General features: G+C 41.1%; 1 protein-coding gene across 5 annotated transcripts in view; it reads right to left on the bottom strand.

Moving 5' to 3' along the window:
* The window catches only part of SAMD5 (sterile alpha motif domain containing 5), a 446,079-nt gene that overhangs the window by 419,023 nt on the left and 3,946 nt on the right, over positions 1-23,110 (bottom strand). Inside the window, exon 2 of one of the 5 annotated variants that reach the window (XM_060205381.1) lies at positions 6,700-6,896. The exons of the other annotated variants lie outside the window; for them this stretch is intronic. Coding sequence (XP_060061364.1) covers positions 6,876-6,896 — 21 coding nt within the window. The 3' untranslated portion in view covers positions 6,700-6,875. Of the gene's footprint in view, positions 1-6,699; positions 6,897-23,110 lie in introns of those variants that run through there. 5 annotated transcript variants of the gene reach the window in all.

A 23,110-nucleotide genomic window follows, 5' to 3' on the forward strand; every position in this document is an offset into this window, starting at 1 on the left:
AAAAAATAAACTAAATAATAACAGTAATGAGTAACAGTAATAATAACAGTGGCGTGTCAAGCCCTGTTCTCACCTGAAGGAGGAAAGTTTTCAGAGTAGTGAAGCAGTGCTGCAGGTGTGTCTCTCTTTCCCTCTTCCTGTCTACCTCTCCTTTCCCTCTCAGTTTTTCTCTGTCTCTACTCAAATAAATAAAATTTTAAAAATAATAGAATGACAGTAGAATTCCTATATGTTACAATTTCATAAGTTATTTCTTGAGTTTGGGAGCGCTCAAAAATTATTTCATACACATCAATGGTAACACTATTCCATTGATGCCTGCCCCTCCCCCCAAAAAAACCTACTAATTATATCAAAGAGCAATCATCTACTTTCATATGGGGGAAAGAAGCTTGTAATTTATCTCTGGACATACCTCATATGTAAGGCCATTAAATTTCATATTTTTAAAAGAATGTTCAAACCCAGAACATAAATTCACTTAAACCATATTTAAATTAGTATGTACCCAACTGAATTAAAGTAAAAAAAAAAAACAAAAACTTGTGTTTCCATAGCACTGAGGTGTACACAGAACTGAAAGTACATCTTGATTGATAAGGATGCACAAACAACATTCATGATATTTTTAAAGCACTTAAACTATGTAGATTCCAATCTGAGAAAAGTTATTTCTTTGATATTGTGTATGGGACAAAGGAGAGAACTGGCCTGGTATGTGGTTCAAGTCTCAGCTCTAAATGGGAGGTTCCAGGATAATAGGGGGAGCTCTGTTCTGTGGAGTTAGTCAGTCAGTCACTCTGTTTGTCCATCTGTCTTCTTTGTCTCCTTATTTAAATTAAAAAAGTAGCCCAGGGTAAGTGAAATCTCACACACATGAGGTCATAGCTCTACAACAGATAAATACAGAGTTGCAAGGGAGAATGTTTTATGTCTAATGCTACTGCTAGCGTGGCTGCTAAAATGATCTACCATTTTTACCTTGAATAACAGCTAGCAATGAAAGAATACTTATTTCATTAGTGAACTTATTGTGTGTTTGTTACCTATGTATCAAACACTGTGCTAAGTATCAGACAGGCCTCAAAGCAATTCTAGGAGGAAAGAAATATTATTATCATCAATTTATAAATAAGGAAAGAGAGACAAAGGAAGGCTAAACCCTCTGCCTAAAATCATACAGATCAAAAGTGACAGATCCCAACACCTCTGGCTTGAGAGACTGGAATCTCAACTAACCGCTCTTGGATTTTGTTAGAGAGCCTCATAAGGAACGCTTTTCATTAGACAACAATTTAGTTTCATTAGCTTCTGAACAACTAGCCAGCTTTAATCTAAGTAAGATCCAAGCTATGATTCCAACCACCGAGGATTGGCTTGACTTAAACTCAGCCGTGTGACTTCATTTAAGGTAGTAGAACATGAACTTAACACAGCAGATCAGAGTCACTGGTTCAGCTTGTCCCTCTAAATAGTTTATTTTATTTTATTTTTATTTATGAAATGGAGGTACTGACAAGACCATATGACATTTTCTGTTGAAGTGAATTCCTAACCAGCAAAAGTTTAGAATGTGACCACTGGAACAATAAAGACTTTACCCAGGTAATTACAGTAAATAAGGTCATATGGGTGGGTCCTGACATTATATGACTAGTGTCCTTTAAGAAGAGGAGATTAGGACACAGACATGCACAGAAGAAAGACCAAGTGAGGCTATAATGAGGAGACCAGCATTTGTAGAGACCTGCTGACATCTTGATCTTGGGCTTCCAACTTCCATATTTCTATTGCTTATGCCACCTAACCTGTCCTGTTTTGCTGTGGCAATCCAAACAAATTAATGTACTCAGTAATTAAATGCATCTTCAACTAAGTCTAAGTTCAATCTTTGTAAGAATAGTCTGTTTCTGAGCTACTTGCAAGATAGGACTTTGCTCAATAAAATAAGAAAATATACATATACCTCAGATACTGTGACAACTATGATGGTTACCAGAGAGGAGCGCACAGGACTTTGGTGGTGGGTGCAGTGACTTAACGTGTGTGTAACTACATTAAACAGTAAACCACTGTTCGTAAAATATGAAACAAAATAAAAATAACAAAAGTTGGGGCCGGGTGGTGGAGCACCTGGTTGAGCACACATGTTACAATGGGCAAGGACCCAGGTTCAAGCCCCCAGTCTCCACCTGCAGAGGGAAAACTTTGCAAGTGGAGAAGCAGTGCTGCAGGTGACTTTCTGTCTCTCTCACTCTCTATCGTCCCTTTCCCTCTCAATTTCTGACTGTCTCTATTCAATAAATAGAGGTAATTTTAAAAAATAATAAAAGTTATTGAATATCATTAGAGGAGTATAGAAAAACCTTTGAAAATCAGAATTCCAAAGATGGGGGTCAAGTGGTAGCACACCTGATAGAGACAATGTGTTATCATGTGCAGGAATCCAGGATCCCACCTGTAGGGGAGAAGCTTCACTAGTAGTGGAATAGTGCTACAGTTTCTCCTTTTCTCTGCTTCTCTTTCTCCTTCTCTCTTTCTGTCTCTATCAGGAAAAAAATAGTCACTGGGGACAATGAAGTCATACAGGTACCAAGTTCTGACAATAAACTGGTGGCCAAAACTCTGTGTGTGTGTGTGTGTGCATGTGTGTGTACGTGTGTACATGTGTACTTGTGTGTGTACGTGTGTGTGTACTAAAAATTTTTTAAAAGGGAGTCGGGCTGTAGCGCAGCGGGTTAAGCGCAGGTGGCACAAAGCACAAGGACCGGCATAAGGATCCCGGTTCGAACCCCGGCTCCCCACCTGCAGGGGAGTTGCTTCACAGGCGGTGAAGCAGGTCTGCAGGTGTCTATCTTTCTCTCCTCCTCTCTGTCTTCCCCTCCTCTCTCCATTTCTCTCTGTCCTATCCAACAACGACAACAACAATTAAAAAAATAAATAAGGGCAACAAAAGGGAATAAATAAATAAAATAAATATTAAAAAAAAATTTTTTTTTAAAAACCAAAGATGAAGGACAGAATTAAAAATAAAAACAAAAGGCAGGGTACTTGTGAGTGAAGATAAGGGTTAATAACTCTTAAGGAGAAGGAAATAAAGAAAAAGTATGAAGAAACTTTGTGAATAAACAGGTTTAGATAGCTTTCCAGGTTAAAAAAAAAACACCTAACAAGTACTAGCATATTTGCTTATAATCGTATGTATTTATTTATAATTATTTTCTATTTCAATACTAAATTCTCATGTAATTTAATTTGGAATTCCAATTTAATCCTAAATTAGCAATTTAGAATAGATTTGAACTACCCTGGCACTACAGTAATGCCTCAACAACAACTCAGCCCGACTTTATGCCTCACCATACCTTTCAGACCAGTGATCCTCACCCTCCCACCATGTGACGCGGACTACTCACCAATCCACACCTGGCACTTTGACTCTGAGAGACTGTTTATCCCATTTCATGCTTTCACTCATTCAACAAGATTTCATTTCCAGCAAGCAAACAAGAGGTTAGATACACAAGAGCACATAAGCCATACCAGAGACTTGTAAGACTCATGACTCAGTTCACTCAGCCTCTAGTTCCTAGTCTACACTATAGTGAGTCTAAGAAAATCCTACCTATCATCTAAATTCTAATTACTCTCCAAGGGTCATCTGCTCCCCAATCCAAATGAACAGTTCTCTCTTGGGTGTTCCCTGAGAAATCTGTTTAGAGTTTTACTTGGGCATTTAGACCCATATGAAATCTTAGATAAACTTACTGAGATATCATTCTAAAATTTTTCAATGCAAAAATGTGTCATAACTTGTCCAACAACCCAATATATACTTACTTATGTATACTTAGGTATACATATATTTATTTATCATATATATGATTTATGAGTGGATCTCTGTGGGTACCAACATGTAGATAGAGACACAGAGACAGGAAGGAGCTCCCTCCAATCATGAATTCCCATAGGACACAGCTGATATCCTTGAATACTCCCATATAACACCTCCCACTACTTCACACATTTTAGGTATTCATCAATTTTAGGTACATATAAAAGTATATTTGCTGGATATAATTAGTAATATGCTATGGTGCAGAACTAAACAAAAACACAAAACTCACCAAATCCATGCCTAAATATGACTAGCTTTGCAGGGTTTCCCCCCTCCTTCTGGAAAATATCTGTGCTTTTTAAGCATAAGTTTGCTTTAACTTCACACACATCCAGATTATCGTGCCTGGTCTCTGCCCCAGGACTTCAATTCTAATAGGCCACTTGGAGAGTATGGTGTGGGATGACACAAGGGACTGAGTGTGGTATCTGTGGTATCTTCATGGATGATGGCTGGAGACCATCTGATTGCATGATGTCTGTCACTTGTTGGTACATGCTTGCATTATTGTTTCTTCTGCTGTCCTGTTTTTTGTTTAATCATGAAGATCCATACGCCCAGCTATAGATAGTAGCTCATCTTTTCCTCTGTTATAGTATCCACTCTCTGATATAAGGGTGTCTGGTGGAGGTTAGGCATTAACAAATAACCTGGATCAACAGACCCTCATAGATAACAAGTCTAGATTCAAACACTACTGACAGAAATGAGTAGCCCTCTCATTCTGGAAAGTACAAAAGTGGACTTGAAGTTAGACATGGTATTTCATATAGCACGAGGATATGTGTGATAGGTGGCATTTAGAACAATGCCCTAAGTAGTCAGACATCAACTACTTGAAACCCTGGTATCCTTGAAAATAGACTTTGATGTGCCTCATTCTGACTAGATGTAATCTATGCTTTGGTCAATAGATATTGTGAGGTGGGTCTGTTCGTTGTTGCATTTGGTGAAACCCATCACATGGGACATATTTCAGGACTATGCTCTCTTTTTTTTTATTTATTTATTTTTTATTTATTTATTCCCTTTTGTTGCCCTTATTTTTTTATTGTTGTAGTTATTATTGTTGTTGGATAGGACAGAGAGAAATGGAGAGAGGAGGGGAAGACAGAGAAGGGGAGAGAAAGATAGACACCTGCAAACCTGCTTCACCGCCTGTGAAGCGACTCCCCTGCAGGTGGGGAGCCGGGATTCGAACCGGGATCCTTATGCCGATCCTTGTGCTTTGTGCCACCTGCGCTTAAGCCGCTGCGCTACAGCCCGACTCCCCTATGCTCTCTTAAGTCTGATGGTTTTTGTGTCAATTCCTTTGATCTAAATATGGTTTATGCCTGGAACCTCAGAATCCTGCAGATAATGAAGAAAAAGTTGAACACAGACTACTTGTTCTAAGTCAAGACTGGCGTAAAACTTTCATCTCTTATCTATAAGACCCTTGAACTTTCCGGAAGGTAAGCTGTCCGTCTCCCTTGTATTTTTCTATGTGGAGGTAGGCAGAGTGACAGACACACTGATCCAGCTAAAGAGGAAAAACATGACATGGCCACTGACAGTATTTGTTGCTTTAGTACAGGCTTGTGGGTCTTTCTATCTCCATCAGCTTTGTGACATGGAAACTGTCGTGCTGCGACACGGAGGAGAGAGAGGAGATCCGGAGCGGAGAGGGAACACAATTCTTTATTCGTGCAGGCACTTCAGAGTTGGGTGAGAGTGCAGTGGGTGACAGCGCAGTGGTTCGAGGTGAAAAGCGGGCAAGAGAACAAGGGGAGGAAGAAGAAGGGCTTTATAGGGCAAAAACTGGGAGTGAAGAGCCGGGACAGGATTGGTTGGGAAAGGCACTCGGAGAATGTCCCAACTCTCGCGGGAACTGGCAATAGCCTGAGGGGACAACATGGCAGATGTGACTGCATCTGCACAATTTCCCAGCAAGAAACCAGCTGAAAAAACTGATGGAGCTAGAAAGCCTAAATACTATGGCCAAGTAGTGGTGCACCTGGTACACGTTACATGTGCAAGGACCCAGGTTCAAAACCCGCCCCCATGTTCCCACCTGAAGGGAAGAAGCTGCACGAGTGGTGAAGCAGTGCCACGGATGCCTTTCTCTCACTGTCTCTCCCTTCCCTCCCATCCATCTCAATTTCTGTCTCTATCCAAAATAAATAGATACCTTTTAACTATCAAATGCTACTTATATAGATCTTTTCTTTAAGTTCTTGTTCCATCATATTAGTGTTCCATGGACTTTTAAACATGTGTTCTCACTCCCAAACAGGACTTTTGTTTTTCTTTTTAAAAAATAACTTTATTTTTTATCTTTATTTATAGGATATAGATAGCCAGAAATTGAGAGGGTAGGGGGAGAGAGGGGGAGAAAAAGAAAGACACCTGCAATACTGCTTCACCACTTGCAAAGCTTTCCCCCTGCAGGCAGGGCCTGGGGACTCAAACCCGAGTCTGTGTGCATTGTGACACGTGCACTTTATCAGGCACACCACCATCTGGCCCCCACACAACATTTTAAAATTTTTATTTAGATAAAGGAAACACTGACAAAAAAAAAAAAAAACATAGGATAAGAAGGGTACAACTCCATACAATTCCCACCATCAGAACTCCGTATCCTAACATTTTTTTTTAATTTTTATTTAGAAAAAGGAAACACTGACTAAACCATAGGATAAGAGGGGTACACCTCCACACAATTCCCACCACCAGAACTCCGTATCCCATCCCCTCCCAACAGCTTTCCTATTCTTTATCCCTCTGGGAGTATGGACCTAGAATCACTGTGGGATACAGAAGGTGGAAGGTCTGGCTTCTGTAACTGCTTCCCCGCTGAACATGGGCATTGACTGGTCGATCCATACTCCCTGTCTGTCTCTCTCTTTCCCTAGTGGGGCAGGGCTCTGGGGAAGCAGAGCTCCAGGACACATGGGTGGGGTCATCTGCCCAGGGAAGTCCAGCTGACATCATCTTAGCATATGGAACCTGGTGGCTGAAAAAGAGTTAACATATGATGCCAAACAAATTGTTGACTAATCATGAAACTAAAGGCTAGAATAGTTCAGATGATGAGTTGGGGGGGTCTCCTTTTTGTAGATAGTTAGTAGGCCTATTTTAGTTATATTCCAAAGAGCCTATAACTATACTAGTTTTTGTTTGTTTGTTTGTTTGTTTGTTTCTGAGCTTGACATCTGATATGCAGGTGGATCCAAGTTTTTATCTGGGGAGATGATGTCATAGCTGGCAAAAGGACCAGAAAGTTGGATCAGGGAAGAGAGTAGCTCCCAAATATGGGAAAGGCATATAAATACTGTTGACTGTAAACCCCATCAATTTGATGTGATCTGGGGCCCATATTTCAAACAGGCCAAATTATGGCCAGCTTGCCTCCAACAACACTTCTCCATCATCACCTTCTCTATGAAATCTCTCTCCGCTCCAGAGTAGATGTCTATTTTATCAACTACCATACCAGGTTCCCACGCCTACTCACAGCAATTACCAGTCTATGCATTGCAATCCCTTATTGATGGGTTTGTTTTCTCAGAAAGTCTGGAGGGCAATGATGGAGACTTATTCTTATAATAATCCCACCCCCTCACTCAGAATCTGATACAGTGCTCCCTAAAAATAAAAATTGGGAATGAATGCAGAAATAAGTCTGTGCACTACCACATGCACACATCAATTTTGAAGCAAACTAGTAACATTTATCTAAGGCCTCACCTTGGGACATGGACAATATTTAGAGATCTAACACTTTACGTGGAAACACTAACACTCTATGTGGAAACTAAATCAACATCAACATTGTTACAAATGACAATATTTTTACATTCCATTCAGGAGATCTTTCTAAGCACTTCCAGTATATTAGTCAATTAAGTAGTCACCAAAAAAAAAAATCATGTAATATATATAGGACTGATTTCGCACTTTATAGCAAAAGAAATGTACCAAAAAGTCGATGACTTTTTCAGAGTCTCTCAGGTAACATGGCATTACCAAAGACAGGTATTGCCAAAAGATTTTCTTCTCATCTCAAATTAATCCTTTTCTGGGAACCTGCTATAAGTTCTAAGTTTTAATAGTATTTTTGAGGGCTTATGGAGAGATCATTTACATACAGTAATTTTCTTATTTAAGTAAATAGTTCAGTGAGTTTTGACAAATGCACAATGTCATGTATATTTTCATCATTCCAAAAATCTTTCATCGACCCTTTTGCAGTCAGTCCATCCCTCTAGCACAGCACATGACAGTCACTCAGGTTCCATCTGCTCAACAATATCACACAAATACACTATATAATATTCTTTTATATTTGGCCTCTTTGATTTTTGCATAGTGGGTCTGAAGTGAATCCATACTGTTCCAAGCATCAATAACTTGTTCCTTTTCTTGTCTAGTAGTATTTCATGGGATAGCTATCTGATGATACATTCATTTATTGAGACAGAGACAGGGAGAAGGAGAGATACGCACATCACTGCTCTAGGAATCCTCAAGCTTCCCTCCCCCATAGATAGGGCCTAGGACTTGAATGTGTGCACTGTACAGTGTGAACCACCACTGATTCCACTGGTGCTTTTGTGCCTATTTCCCAGAGGAATCCGACAGCAGAACTGTCACCACAGAATTCTCTAGAGTTTCTTGCTCTCTTCACTTTACCTGAGAAGTCTAGCAGAGGCTCATGGGAAAGAGCTGGCAAGTGATACAGATCCTTTGTTTGGGGGTTCCTGGGAACTTGAATTGATCCTGGCTGTACTGGCTTGCAGAAAAGAAAAACTCTGGGATGGGTTTGACTGGAGGGGGGATTTCCCTACCAAATGCTAAGTCAGTGTGATTTCTTAGCTTCCAGAGGGCACTTTTCTTTTTAAATTTCAGATAGACATGGCGAAGAAGAGAGAAGAGAGGCAAAGCATCATTCTACCATTCACAGAGCTTTTCGTATAGTGTCAAAAGCTTGAACACTGATTCTTGCACTAGCTTCCTTTCTTTTCTCTTCCTTTCTCCTCTCCTCTCCTCTTCCTTCATCTCTTCTTTTTTTTTTTTTTTTCCTGCTGTTAGGATGTTCACTGAAGTCTTGCACCAGTAAGATTCTACCACTCCCAGCAGACATGTTTTTCTTTATTTTTCCAAGTAGAGTGAGAGAGAGAGAGAGAGAGAGAGAGAGAGAAAATAAAGGAGATATACAACAGTACTGCTCTATCACTCATGAAGTTTCTCCTCATCATGGTGCTCCCATGTGGTGACTGGAGACTAGAATCCAGATCCTGGTTCATGGTGAAGTGAGTATTCTACCAGGTGAGCTACCTAACACACACACACACACACACACACACACACACACACACACGCATGCGCGTTTTCTTTCTAACTACTTAGGTGGTTGCTAAGCCCCTCTTTGGGGGATTTGCCAAAGACAAAATAATGGTGTGCTCTTCCTGAATTTAGAAAATCTGGCTGCCGTTAGAGCTCAGGTCTCTGATGCATTGAAGAAGGCATGAAATTGTTGGGTATTCATCTTTTCTCTCGCAATTAATAGGAAAAGCAATGTCTTCTTGAGGCTTTCTATACCATAAATGAAAATCAAATTCTACAGTTTAATACTGCTGAAAGCAAGTTGTTGATCCAAAAGGACATCATTATATAAAAAAATGCTTTTATATTACTTTGAGACTTCCCTTTCCTTTCTTTACAAAAAATTAACTCATATATTGAGCATGCTTCTCCCCCCCCCACACACACACACACAAACAAGTGATCTGAAGGTACCCCTACCCTTAAATACAGATGTAATGTGACTCAATCTTACAGGAACTGTACAACAGGTTAACTAGGACTTGAGAACAGTCTAATTTCCTTGTTCATAATTAAGATCTAGAAGGCAGTTTGTCTCTTTTGGGTTTACAACTGATACTGAATTGCAAACATTTATTCTTAAATTTAATAGCAATTCAAACACTTAGCTCTAAGTAAAGAGGTACTTAAATATAAATTGTTATATGCATTTGTATCTCTAAGCAAACAAATGGAGACATATGCACTAAAAAAGTATCTCAAAATGTAATCTTTGTTGGAAGATTATGCTTACTACAATAGTCAAGACAAATGTCCAAGGACAGAAATTGAGAAAGGAGGGGAAGATAGGGAGAGAGCAAGAGAGACACCTGTGGCATCACCTCACCTTTTGTGCAAGCCCTCCCTGCCCCCCCGCAGGTGGAAACCTGGGCTTAACCTAGATATTTGCTTAAGGTACTGTGTGTGCTCAATCAAACATGCCACCACCTCATCCCTTTTTATCCATATTTTACTTATTTCTTACTTATTGGATAAAGACGAGAGAAACCGAGAGTGGAGACAGAGAGACACCTGCCCTACAGCTTCATCACTTGTGAAACTTCCTTCCAGCAGAAGAGGACTAGGGGACTTGAACCTGGGTTCACCCTGTGTACAGCAGCATGTACACTCTACTAGGTGTATCACCACCCAGCTCCTCAGTTCTATTATTCTGTAATCAGACTCTGCTGTGACTGTTTATTTTAACCATTTAATTGTTTGCATTTGGAATTACACATAGGAGGAACCCCTAGCTAAATGATCTACCAAAGCAACTTTTAACTATTTCCAAGTCCCGCCTTCAATACCAAATAAATCATTGTGAGTATTCAATAGCTGTGCTGGAGGTACAAAAACAACTCAGTTTAACTTCTAGAGGATCTTAGTAATAAGCAAATCATTTTGGACCTGCTGGTAGCTAAGCCAGTAAAGCCCACTCTGTACCTGGTAGTTAACCGATAAATTCCACACTGTACCGTGTATATACAGCTGTGGCTTCAAGCACTACTACACTAGGGGGCCCTAGTGAAACTGTATGGTAGCATTTCTCCTCTTTCTCTTCCCCATCTCCCTCCCCCCAGTTTGTCTCACTCGTTCTGTTGAAGTAATTAAAAGGATGAAGAAATCAGCAAGGACCATCAGAATTAATCATGCATGAGGCCCTATCAGAACAATAAACAAACAAACAAATAAAGGAGGCCAGGCGGTGGCGCACCAGGTCAAGCACACATATGACCATGTGCGAAGACCCAAATTCAAGTGCTCATTCCCCACCTGCAAGGGAAACTTCTCATGAGCGGTGAAGCGTGTCTGCAGGTGTTTTTATTTCTCTCCGCCTTTCTATCTCCCTTCCCCTTTCAATTTCCCTCTGTTCGGTCAAAATAAAACAGAAAGAAGAAAAAAAAAAGGAAAACATGGCCGCCAGGAGTAGTGTATTCGTAGTGCTGGCAATGAGCTTCAGCGGTAACTCTGGAGGCAATAAATAAATAAACAAACAAACAAGAAAATATCTTATTAAATGTTTGGTTCTTGGATTAGTCTCCACTTTGCATAAAAGATGAAAAAAATCAGATCTCAAGAAATTATCATAAACTAACATCTCTAGGTACTGGTTTAGCAAAGGCATTAATGCGAGAAACATCTCCTGAAGAGTTGAACAGAACCAATAATTGTTTTGCAAGTGTGCAGCACAGTGCTGCTCAAACAGAATTAATGATTGCGAATAATGTCATCATCCAGCAACTGAGCGCAGAAGAAGTCACTGGATACTTAAACTTAACAGACATGTCTCTCACCAAATTGATGGGATTTAATTTCTGAGTTTCTTTCTCATCTCTTTTTGTCCATCCTGAGCATTTGTATCACATATATTGAAACAATGAAGGCATTCTCTTTGACATGAGTCAGATATAAAATAGGGGTGTGTTCCGCCATGATGTCTTTGAAATTTACACTAGTGAGAGTTTGATTTTGAAAGTAATAATAATGACAACAATGTCTCACAGCTGAAAGAGAGAGACATAAAGCACACTACCCAGCGCCATAGAGCAACATTTTAGTAAGAATGAAACCAGGAAGAGGATGATGGGCTCACAGGTTAGTGCATTTAATGTAACATGAGGCCTTCTTTTTTAAAAAAAAATTTTATTATTATTCACTTTCCTTTTTGTTGCCCTTGTTGTTTTGTTGTGGTGGTTATTGATATCGTTATTGGATAGGACAGAGAGAAATGGAGAGAGGAGGGGAAGACAGGGATGGGGGAGAGAAAGATAGACATCTGCCGACCTGCTTCACCTCTTGTGAAGTGACTCCCCTGCAGGTGGGGAGCCGGAGGCTCGAACTGGGATCCTTATGCCAGTCCTTGCACTTTGTGCCATGTGCGCTTAACCTGCTGCTCTACTGCGCGACTCCCTTCTTCTTCTAGCGTTTGCCCCCGACTCCCTACATGAGGCCTTCTAATTGTATGCCGGCTCCCGGGAGAGTGATTCTTAAACTGTTTCAGTAACTTCTCTAAGGTCATACAACTCTCAGTACCTCTCTATAATGAACACAGATCCCCAAAGAGTAAATTTCATTGGACACTTTCTGGCTCAACTCTAATATATAATATCTACAATACACATATGCAAGCCCAAACCAGTCAGAGACACAGTAGCAATCCCAGACAGTGACCAATCCCTATCCCTTCTCTAGATCCCTTACAACAGGCTGTGACAGGAGCCCCAAGAATGGATGCAATTAACTATCTATCTGTCGGGCAGCCCCCCTGCTCCATCCTCCATTGCTGAGATTATGGCCTATTTACATAAGCATTGTTTTGCCTGATCTATCTTCTTTCTTTCTACCTCAAGACCCGCCCTGCCTGCAGGGTACATTAATCCACCAGTTAAAACCCTCCTAGTAACCACTGCTACAGAAGCTTTCTACCTTCCTGCTCTTTCCTTTTCTCCACCCCCTTTCCTAGCCATTTCCTTTTCCAACTTGCCACTTCCGGTTCTAAATATATAAAAGCGTTGTCTCTGATCAATTAAGATGCATTGCCTTCCAGCTCTGCCACAAGTTCCTGGTCTCTCTCTCCCACATCACTGAATATGCAGCAGCCCAGGCTGGCTCCAGTTGAGTTCTCTCCAACCCAGAGAGCACGTGCCTGGGAAGAAACACCTCACGCTAGCCCAGCACCTATCTAATTATCATCTCTTTCTTTCTGCCACATTTCAGTGAAGGGACTTCTCACCTTCACCAGATCCCATAGGAAGCAAACATTAAGAACTTAACTCTGTGGGAGTTTTCTTATTTTTCTTCCTTTTTTAATGTAAAATATTTTCCTATTCATAAAGATCATCTACAGTTTTATTACTTTCTGGCCATGAAAATATTGCTGCTATTTAATGCAGTACTACTTTTGTTAATCAAGAGTTTCCCAGTGGAAGCTCTTCCTAAAATGGCAGTGTGCCATTCTGTGCTGCTAAATGGTGGCTTTCAGGTGGCCCTGAAAAGGCCCTTAACTGCCTGATTAATGGCTAGCCTGGGAAGCACTGGGTGGATCCATTTCCACCAACTCAGCGGAATTCATCACTTGATGTAGATCTTTTCTCCAGAGGCACACTATTCCTATACCCCAGCTCTGATTCCAGCTTCAATTATTTTTTGAAATCATTTTATATGGCTCATCAGCAAATATTTTGACGCAAATGAAGAAGCTGATAATTCAACAGCCTTATCCCTTTTTTTTTCCACTCTTTGGTGCATATTGGGCTATTGTGTCTATGCAAAATCAAAGATTCAAATTAAAATGAATGCCACTTCAATTTTTCCTGCAAGGGTTTTCAATTTGACATGACATCTGGCAAAAACCCTCTTCTGTGTTTTCCACTGAAAGGTTTGGGCTGGAGTGGACACAGGAGGAAGAGAGCAGAAGGGACAGTGAGTGAAAGAGAGAGGGTACTGTGAAAAATGTTTAAAATCCAACAAGAATTCAAGTGGATCCCAACTTACCCCCATTCAAGTCTCTGACCTATGGTTCAGGAACAGAGTGTCAGCACAAGTCAAAGAAAGAAAGAAAGAAAAGAAAGAAAGGAAGGAAGGAAGGAAGGAAGGAAGGAAGGAAGGAAGGAAGGAAGGAAGAAAGAAACCATTACCTACAACCTCATGGCATTCGCTTTTTGAGCAATGAAGGTGCTTGTCCCCATTTGTGAAACCTCCCCCCGCAGGTGGGCATCAGGGGCTTGAAACTGGGTTCTTGCGTACTGTAACATGTGCGCTTAACCAGATGCACCACCACCTGGCACCTTCTCTCCCTCTCTACCTCCCCTCCACCCCTCTCAACTTCTCTCTGTCATGAAAATAAAAAATATTGTATTACTATTGATGTATTTTTGTAGTTCTTACAGTAGGTGTTTGATGTATTTAGATGGTCCCTCACTGGGTGCATAGATGCTAATAACTGTTAAATCTTCTTGGCTGATTAATCCTCTAATTATTATGTAATGCCCTTGCCTATCTTTTATTACTTTATTTAATTTAAAGTCTATGGTGTCAGAGATGAGAATGGCTGTTCCTGTCTTTTTTTTTTGTGGTCCATTAGCCTGTATGATAGCTTTCCATCCTTTCACTTTAAGTCTGTGTTTGTTTTGTTGGGTCAGGTGGGATTCTTGCAAGCAGCATATGATAGGGTTATATTTTCTGATCAAACCTCCCACTCTGTGCCTTTTAATGGGTAAATTTAATCCATTGACATTTATTGATATTATGGATTGAATGTATTGTAGTGCCATTATTCAACAATTCTTTATTTGCTCTGATATATGGCAAGTATTATAGTGACGTTCTTGTTTATAAGAGGTCTTTTCGTACCTCTTTCAAGGCAGGCTTGGTGATGGTTGCCTCCTTTAACTGTTGTCTGTCTGAGAAGGTTATGATCCCTCCATCTAGTTTGAATGAAAGTCTAGCAGGATATATTATCCTTGGTTGAAACCCTTTTCCATTCAGGGTTCGATAGATATCTTGCCATTCTTTTCTGGCTTTTAGAGTTTGAGTGGAGAAGTCTGCTGATAATCTTATGGGTTTTCCCCTATATATGACTTTTTTATTTTTTCTTTCTGTTTTATTTGATAGAACAGAAACAAACTGAGACAAGAAGAGGAAGAAGAGAGAGACAGAGAGACCTGTTTCACTGTTTCACTGCTTGCAAAGCTTCCCTACACACACACCTGTATGTGGGGACAGGGGGCTTGAGCCCAGTGCCTTGTGCATAGTAGCAAGTATATTCTTCTGGGTGTGCCACCATCTAGCTCCTCAAATAACATTTTCTAATAATAAGAAATTATTAAATAATTATTTAAATAAATTAAATTCAAATAATTACATGAATTCAATTCAATGAGAAAATGCTCAAACTAGCTATGGTTCTAAACTAAGATAAAAAATGTCTCAGTAACAAACTCATTTTTAAATGCTACCTGCTGACAGCTTTACCTTTATCCATACACAGTGTAAAAACAACTTGTGTGCAGAACAGATATACCTACAGCTGACTTTGATGGCTAGAAATTACAAGAGGAATCATCTTAAGTTTCTACTTGATCTGCCTATGTTTTCCAAATTTGTTCAATGTAATAGTGATTTTTTTTAACCTGAAATAGATGCTTTTAAATTGTACTTAAGTGTGTCTTTATTCACTATCAACAAGGATGCCTTCAGTCTACAAAGTTATTTAACAATCTATAAAACAACTTCATAAAGACTGTCCTGTTAAACTCAGACAAGGACCCTGGGATAGACATATCAGTCCTGTCTTCTAGAAGGAAAAACTTTTCTTACTCTAAAACCAAGGGCCATTTGGATATTTAGAATAGTCTTCTGGGACCATACAAAATTATCAACTTCAAGATTAGTACTTAATATTGCTATGGAAAAAAGGCTCCCAGAATTTTTTTGAATTTCAAGTCCCACCTATGGTCTCCACGGCAGGACCAGACCAAATAATTTTGTGGGCTTGTATGGTCTAGGGGTCAGACACTCCCCATCCTGGCTTGAAAATGATTACAGGTCTTTATGTCTTTTAAGGACAAGGCAGAGCAATAGCCTCACTTCAGTTGTAGGCAGTAAAAAGAAAATAAAACTTTTAATTATAAATTATGCCCTTATGACAGCTGTAAACAATGTCAATGATGAAACACTCCCTGGAAAAGAAAAATCTTTCATTGGTCTCAACTAGCTGCTACGGTAACTGCCGAATTTTAATGATATGCATATTCATTTCAAATTATCATCTTTTTTATTACCTGCCCTCTAATGAGCATTGTGTTAAGCTTTAATAAGCAAAGGAGTTAATTCAAAGAACAGCTAGCTATACAATTACCTCCAATTCCCAGACTTGGTTGCCAAAATTCTCTTCTACAGTAAGTTTGTGAAACTTAAGTCTTTCCCACAGTACTACAAATTCCTAAGCTAAACTTTAGAATTGAAATAAGGAAGCAATATGATTTCTAAAACTAATGAAGCAAAATTTGAATTAATTTAATTCTACTAGTCTTATGTGACCACAGAATTGTTTTTAATTGCATTGAAAATTCAGCACAGATACCAAGTATATGATACAATGCTTTGGGAGAGTGCAAATTCTAATTTATAGGTGAAATGGTTTCACTAACTTGAATACACTCACATTGAAATCCCTTACTTTAATTCTTAATTGTTTTAAAGCTAAAGAAGAAATCAAGCAATTAACTGCTGTGCATTATTTCATGACTCATACTTATAATAGCTTCATTAAATAGATATGTGCTTTTTAAGTAAGATGCAAAAGAAAATGACCCTTAAGTATTAAAAAAAAAAAGGAGGGGGAGGAGAAAAAATTGAAGGAGGAGGAGGAAGACAGGGAAGGAGAGGGGAAGGGAAGGGAGAGGAGAGGGGAAGTAGGAGGAAGAGGAAAAATACCCAGATACAAGTGACTACATCTCTAGTTTTAGCATAAAGTTATGTTATGTTCTAAGGAACATTAAGTTCTTAAATTATGTTCTAAGGAAAACCTCTTAAGTTTTGGAGGTTCTGGGGAGTTAGGCTAGTAGCGCAGAGGGTTAAGTGCATGTGGCGCAAAGCTCAAGGGCCAGCATAAGGATCTGGGTTCCAGCCCCAGGCTCCCCACCTGCAGAGGAGTCACTTCACAGGCGGTGAAGCAGGTCTGCACGTGTCTATCTTTCTCTCCCCTCTCTGTCTTCCCCTCCTCTCTCCATTTCTCTCTGTTCTATCCAACAATGAACGACATCAATAACAACAACAATAACTACAACAATAAAACAACAAGAGTAACAGAAGGGAATAAATAAATAAATAAATAAAAAAGTTTCGGAGGTTCTGTTTATTATGGTTCTGGCAAATAAAGAACACCTGACCAGGGGGCTGGGTGGTAGTGCACCGGGTTAAGCACACATGGCACAAAGCACAAGGACTGGCATAAGGATCCCAGTTCAAGCCCCCACTCCCCACCTGTAGGGGGGTCGCTTCACGGGCAGTGAAGCAGGTCTGCAGGTGTCTATCTTTCTCTTTCCCTCTCTGTCTTCCCCTCCTCGATTTTTCTCTGGCCTACAGAACAACAATAGCTATGACAACAACAAGGGCAACAAAATGGGGAAAATGGTTGGCAGGAGCAATGGATTCCTAGTGCAGGCACCGAAACCCAGCAATAGCCCTGGAGGCAAAAGAAAAAAAAAAGAATACACCTATTGTTTTCCTTATCCTTCTGACAAGTTCTAAATGAAATAGGTCTTGTTGTGTTTGTATTTATAGCTTTGTGGAAACATAACAGGTTTTTAGAGCTTATCCGACCATCTATTTCAATTAGAAACTGTAATGAAATCTCTTTAAACTATTAGATGTCACTTAGTCTCTATGTAAGACAGAGTGTATGTGTAATGCCTTTTGGCATGATCCACGGCTATTTGTCCTTAATAGTTTTTATATTGACCGAAAACTAGGATTCCCTACTTATTCCTTCAGGCCTCCCTTATTATAAATGTCATTGATATAAAAGGGTACCTTGTTTTTCTTCATGGAACTTACAAAAAGTAATGGAGGTCTAGTGGTGGGAATTGTGTGAAGCTGTACCCCTCTTATCCTATGGTTTTGTCAATGTTTTCTTTTTATAAATAAAAAAATATTAAAAAAAGAAAAGAAAAAAAAAGTAACTGTCCATAATCTTTCAACTCAAGTACTAGTAGGAGCAATAATTAGCCTTTGCTGGAGTCCAGGATCTTGAGAAATTATACTATCATGATTCCTGGTGTCCTGTCTCTTCTTCTGAGCAAAATCCTTCCAATTATCTCAGTCTTGTCTGTCTTAAGGACTGGTCTTTGTGGATTGAGCTCATGCAGTCTGAATCACATTTCTTCAAGAAAGTCCATTTCACAACAGACTTCTAGTAAACCAGAATCTATGCAAGTACAGGGTCGGGGGTGGGGGGAAGTACCTCTTTAGCATTTCTTAACTTGTGTGTTAAGTCTTAAGACAACCACCTAAGAGTAAGCAAGGTTTAGGAATATGGGGATCGTGTACTCTGAAATACCTTTTTCCCACCTAGGATAAAGGAAGAATGAGTATGACCACAACGTGCTTATAAGATGACAGGGATGCAGAGGTCACATAGGCTCCTAAGCTGAATAGGGGTCCCAGACCAAATCAAATCAATGGGGTTTACAGTCAGTATTTATACCCCTTTCCCATAGTAGGGAGCTACTCTCTTTCCTGATCCAGCTTTCTGGTCCTTTGCCAGCCATGACTTCATCTCCCCAAACAATAACTTGGATCCACCTGCATATCAGCTGTCAGGCTCAGGGGGAAAAGAAACTAATATGGTCAGGGGCCCTTTGGAATATAACTAAAATATGCCTACTAGTTATCTACAAAATGGAGGGCCCCCCAACTCTTCATCTTGTACTATTCCAGCCTTTAGGTCCATGATTGTTCAACAATTTGTTTGGCTTTGTATGTTAACTCTCTTTTCAGCCACCAGGTTCCAGATGCTAGCACGATGCAAACCAGACTTCCCTGGACAGACGAGCCCACCCATGTATCCTGCAGCTCTGCTTCCCTAGAGCCCCACCCCTACAAGGGAAAGAGAGAGACAGGCTGGGAGTATGGATCGACCAGTCAACACCCATGTTCAGTGGGGAAGCAATTACGGAAGCCAGACCTTCCATTCCAGAATGGCCTTAGGTCCATACTCCCAGAGGGATAAAGAATAGGAAAGCTATCAGGGGAGGGGATGGGATATGGAGTTCTGGTGGTGGAATATGGAATTGTGTGGTGTTGTGCTCCTCTTATCCTATAGTTTTGTCAATGTTTCCTTTTTATAAATAAAAAAATAAAAATAAAAATAAAAAATAAAGAAAAAAAAGATGACAGTGTAGGCAGGAGCCAAGGCAAAACTCCAAAGGGTTTTAGGGCCAAGATAGTCTTTGCCCTGATAGTCTTATCTCCAAAGGGCCAAGATAGTCTTTGCCCAGCTCTCTCTCTCTCTCTGTGTGTATATATATTTTTTTTCTTTTTTTTTTTACTTTTCTAAACTCTTCTACTTTCTCCTCCTGTTCTAAAACACAGATGCCCTTGGGCCACTTCTGTCTCCCCAAATTCCATCACTTCAGCCCACCTGTCCCCAATAGCTGGTAAAACTATTACAGTAAGAGTCTCTTGACTCAATTAATTCCTTACAAATTTAAAGGTATGAGTAAAACTTAACCCTCCTGGAACATCGTTAAGGTTTGTATTCATGCAGTTTTCATTGGTAGGGTCTAACAAGAAGATCTTTTTCTAGCTGAAATAATCAAGAAGTTTAGTCCTATAACTGTCTACCCTGGAGCCTGCCTTCCATTTTTCCAAGTCTTCCAGAATACAGACTACCTCTACCATCCACACCAACCACAACCCTTGTTCATAGCCTTGCAAACTACATGGGGTTCCATAAAACATCGGGCACAATCTGCACTCTAGAGCAAGAAGACACAGCTGGGGAGGGTGCTGTCCACAGATGTGTTGCTCTGTGTACCTTCCACGTGTGGCTGCATACTGTTCACATCAGGCATGGCTATGAGCACCAGAGCATAACTAGTGTTTCAATACTTAGACCGCATTCCCCAGAGAACGCTAAGCCCTCCTGCTCCACCTGGTATCAGGTGAGCAGACAGAAAGGAGTAGCCTTTCTTGTTCCCAAATAAAATCTCTTTGTCAGGGGCCAGGTGATTGTGCACCTGGTTGAGCGCACATGTCACAATGCCCAAGGATCAAGGTTCGAGTACCCGGTCCCCACCTGCAGGGGAAAAGCTTCACAAGTGGTGAAGCAGTGCTGTAGGTGTCTGTTTCTCTTTCTCTCTATCCACCCTTCCCTCTCGATTTCTGGCTGTCTCTACCCAATAAATAAATAAAGATATTAAAAAATAAAATGTGATACTACCAAAAAAAAAGCTCTTGGTCTACTCATCCATCTCTCTTCTCCTCTCACTATCTTCCACTGGAAGTGAATCCATCTTTCCTCCTAGTGAAAGGTCACAACCCTCTCCTTCCTCCCATATATCACTATCTCCCTTTCTATGTTTCCTGCTTTGTGGGGTCCAGTATCTCTCATCTTTAAAAAATAAATAGTTATGTAAATAAATTAAAAGACTGTTTCCTTGACTCAAAGCACCCTTTCTTCTTCTAGCTAAGGACTTAGTTCGAACTTCTTGGTTCAACGCCATTAAAATGATGTCCGCGGCACACTCGAAAAATGCAGACTTATTCAGAGCATCAAATAAATGAGCCCTTAAAAAGCAATCAGGGAGTTGGGCTAGTGCAGGGGTTAAGCGCACGTGGCGCAAAGCGCAAGGACCTGCTCAAGGATCCCGGTCCGAGCCTCCCTACCCCCCCGCCGGCTCCCCACCTGCAGGTGGGTTGCTTAAGGAGCAGTGAAGCAGGTCTGCAGGTGTCTATCTTTCTCTGCCCCTCTCTGTCTTCCCCATCTCTCTCCATTTCTCTCTGTCCTATCCAACAACAGTGACATCAATAACAACAATAAGAGTAACCATAACATCAATAAAACAAGAGCAACAAAAAGGGGGGGAAGCCTCCAGGAGCAGTGGAGTGAGGTGCAGGCAGTGAGCCCCAAGGCCTCCCCCCAGCAATAACCCTGGAGGCAAAAAAAAAAAATAGTCTGACTCTGAGGCCATCTTCTCAGACAATACTTTTAGTCCACTTGCATGTTAGCTATTGGGCTCAGGCAAAACTTACTAAAGTCATGGACCCCTTGGAACATACCTAAAACAGACTTACTAGCTTCTTCACATACAAAGACCCTTAGTCCCATCTGCTTACCTTTAGGTTTCTGATATTAAACAATGTGTCCTGCTTTATATCTCACCCTTTTCAGCCACCAAGCTGCAGACGCTACCATGGCGCCATCCTGACTTCCCTGGGCAGACAACCTTACCAATGTACTCTGGAGCCCCACCTCCCCAGAACCCTGACCCTCTAGGGAAAGACAGAAACAGGCTGGGAGTATGGATGAACCTGCCAACACCCATGTCCAATGGAGAAGCAATTACTGAAGCCAAACCTTCCACCTTCTGCACCCCATAATGATCCTGGGTCCATGCTCCCAGAGGGATAAAGAATAGGAAAGCTTCCAATGGAGGGGATGGGATACAGAACTCTGATGGTGGGAATTGTGTAGAACTGTACCTCTCTTATCCTATAGTCTCGTCAATCATTATTAAGTCACTAATTTAAAAAAAGAAATAAAACAGGAAAATGCAAAAAAAAAAAGTCTGTGCTCCCTGTCTTCGCTGAAACCTGTTCTTCCTCTCAAACCATACACACACACACACACACACACACACACACACACACACACACACACACACCCCTACACCTGAACTCATTGCTTCAGAAGGCCTCAGTTGTATGACTCCTACTTTGCAAATGTGTTCTAGTCATTGTCCTCCTTGGACACTAAGTGACCCCTTGCCCAGCTCTTCTTCCCTGAAGCCTCACTGATGCTAGTAGTCTCCAGGACTCCACTTCCTGCTGCTGTATCCCCCCACCCCACCTCACCCCACCCCACCGCTCACCCTTCAAACTGCCCTTGGAGAGTCTCCTTATTCTGTCCATCTCCGGAAGCCTAGCATTTCCCAGCGTTCTGTCCTGATCCTTTCTCTCTTCTCTCGCTACAGCTCATTCCCAGGTGTAACATCAGTGTGTGATGAGTCTGAATCTCTATTTTGACCCACGTTGATAATGTCACTAACTACCAACCAGACAGCACTGTCCACATAAACCACAGGCATCTGATACGCCACACTCTTTTTTCTTTTTTTGCCTCCAGGGTTATCGCTGGGGCTCGGTGCCTGCACTATGAATCCACTGCTCCTGGAGGCCATCTTTCCCATTCTGTTGCTCTTGTGTTGTTGTTATTGTTATTGTTGTTCTAGCTGTTGTTGTTGTTGTTAGACAGGACAGAACGAAACCGAGAGAGGAGGGAGAGAGGAGGGGAAGACAGAGAGGGGGAGAGACAACTACAGACCTGCTTCACTACTTGTGAAGAGACGCCCCTGCAGGTAGGAAGCCGGGGAGCCAGGAGGGGACTCGAACTGGGATCCTTACACCGGTCCTTGTGATTTGTTACTCCCACATTGTTGCTGGACAATCTGCCAGAAAGATCTCTCCTGGCAATATACAATCTCCTAGTTGTTTGCCCTCCTTCTGGTCAGCACCCAACAGTAGCCCTCCCTCAAGCCCCCAGAGGTAAACCCTCAACTCCTAAACTGACTTAGAGGCTACACAACACCAGTGGCTGATGTCTCTCCCACTCGTGACGCTTCCTCTAAGCATTCTGCGCTCCTCTGCTCCAGCTGGGATGAATTCTTCTAAGTGTCTGATTCTGGCTGCATCTGAAACTGCCTGCCTGCGGCTGATACAGCAGGTGTGCCTTTTGTGTGACTCAGGTTGTGCCTTTTTGTGTGACTCATGGAAAACCTGCCATGCCCCCCAGCTCCCTGAAAAATAGGTTAGAGGCACCTGTCTGGAGTCATCTTGCACTCGCCTCCCCACTATCACAGTGACCATTAGACTTTCATCCATCATTCATTTCGTATCATCCATCATTCATTTCGTATCGTCCCTGTTGTACCCCAAGTTTCCTGAGGGCAGAATTTCTGTGTTCTGCCAACCTTAGCAACCTGGAACCTAGCAGAAGGCTTGGAAAGGAAAAGCCTCAGGAAGCACTGAAGTAGCACATATAAAGCTTATCTGGTCCTGGGCCCTTGACATACATCCATCTTCCCATCTCACTAAAGAAGCGATGGCAGAAGGCAGAGAAGACAAGGCAGCAAGAGGTGT

The sequence above is a fragment of the Erinaceus europaeus genome, chromosome 13 (assembly GCF_950295315.1).
Source record: "Erinaceus europaeus chromosome 13, mEriEur2.1, whole genome shotgun sequence".
NCBI lineage: Eukaryota > Metazoa > Chordata > Mammalia > Eulipotyphla > Erinaceidae > Erinaceus > Erinaceus europaeus.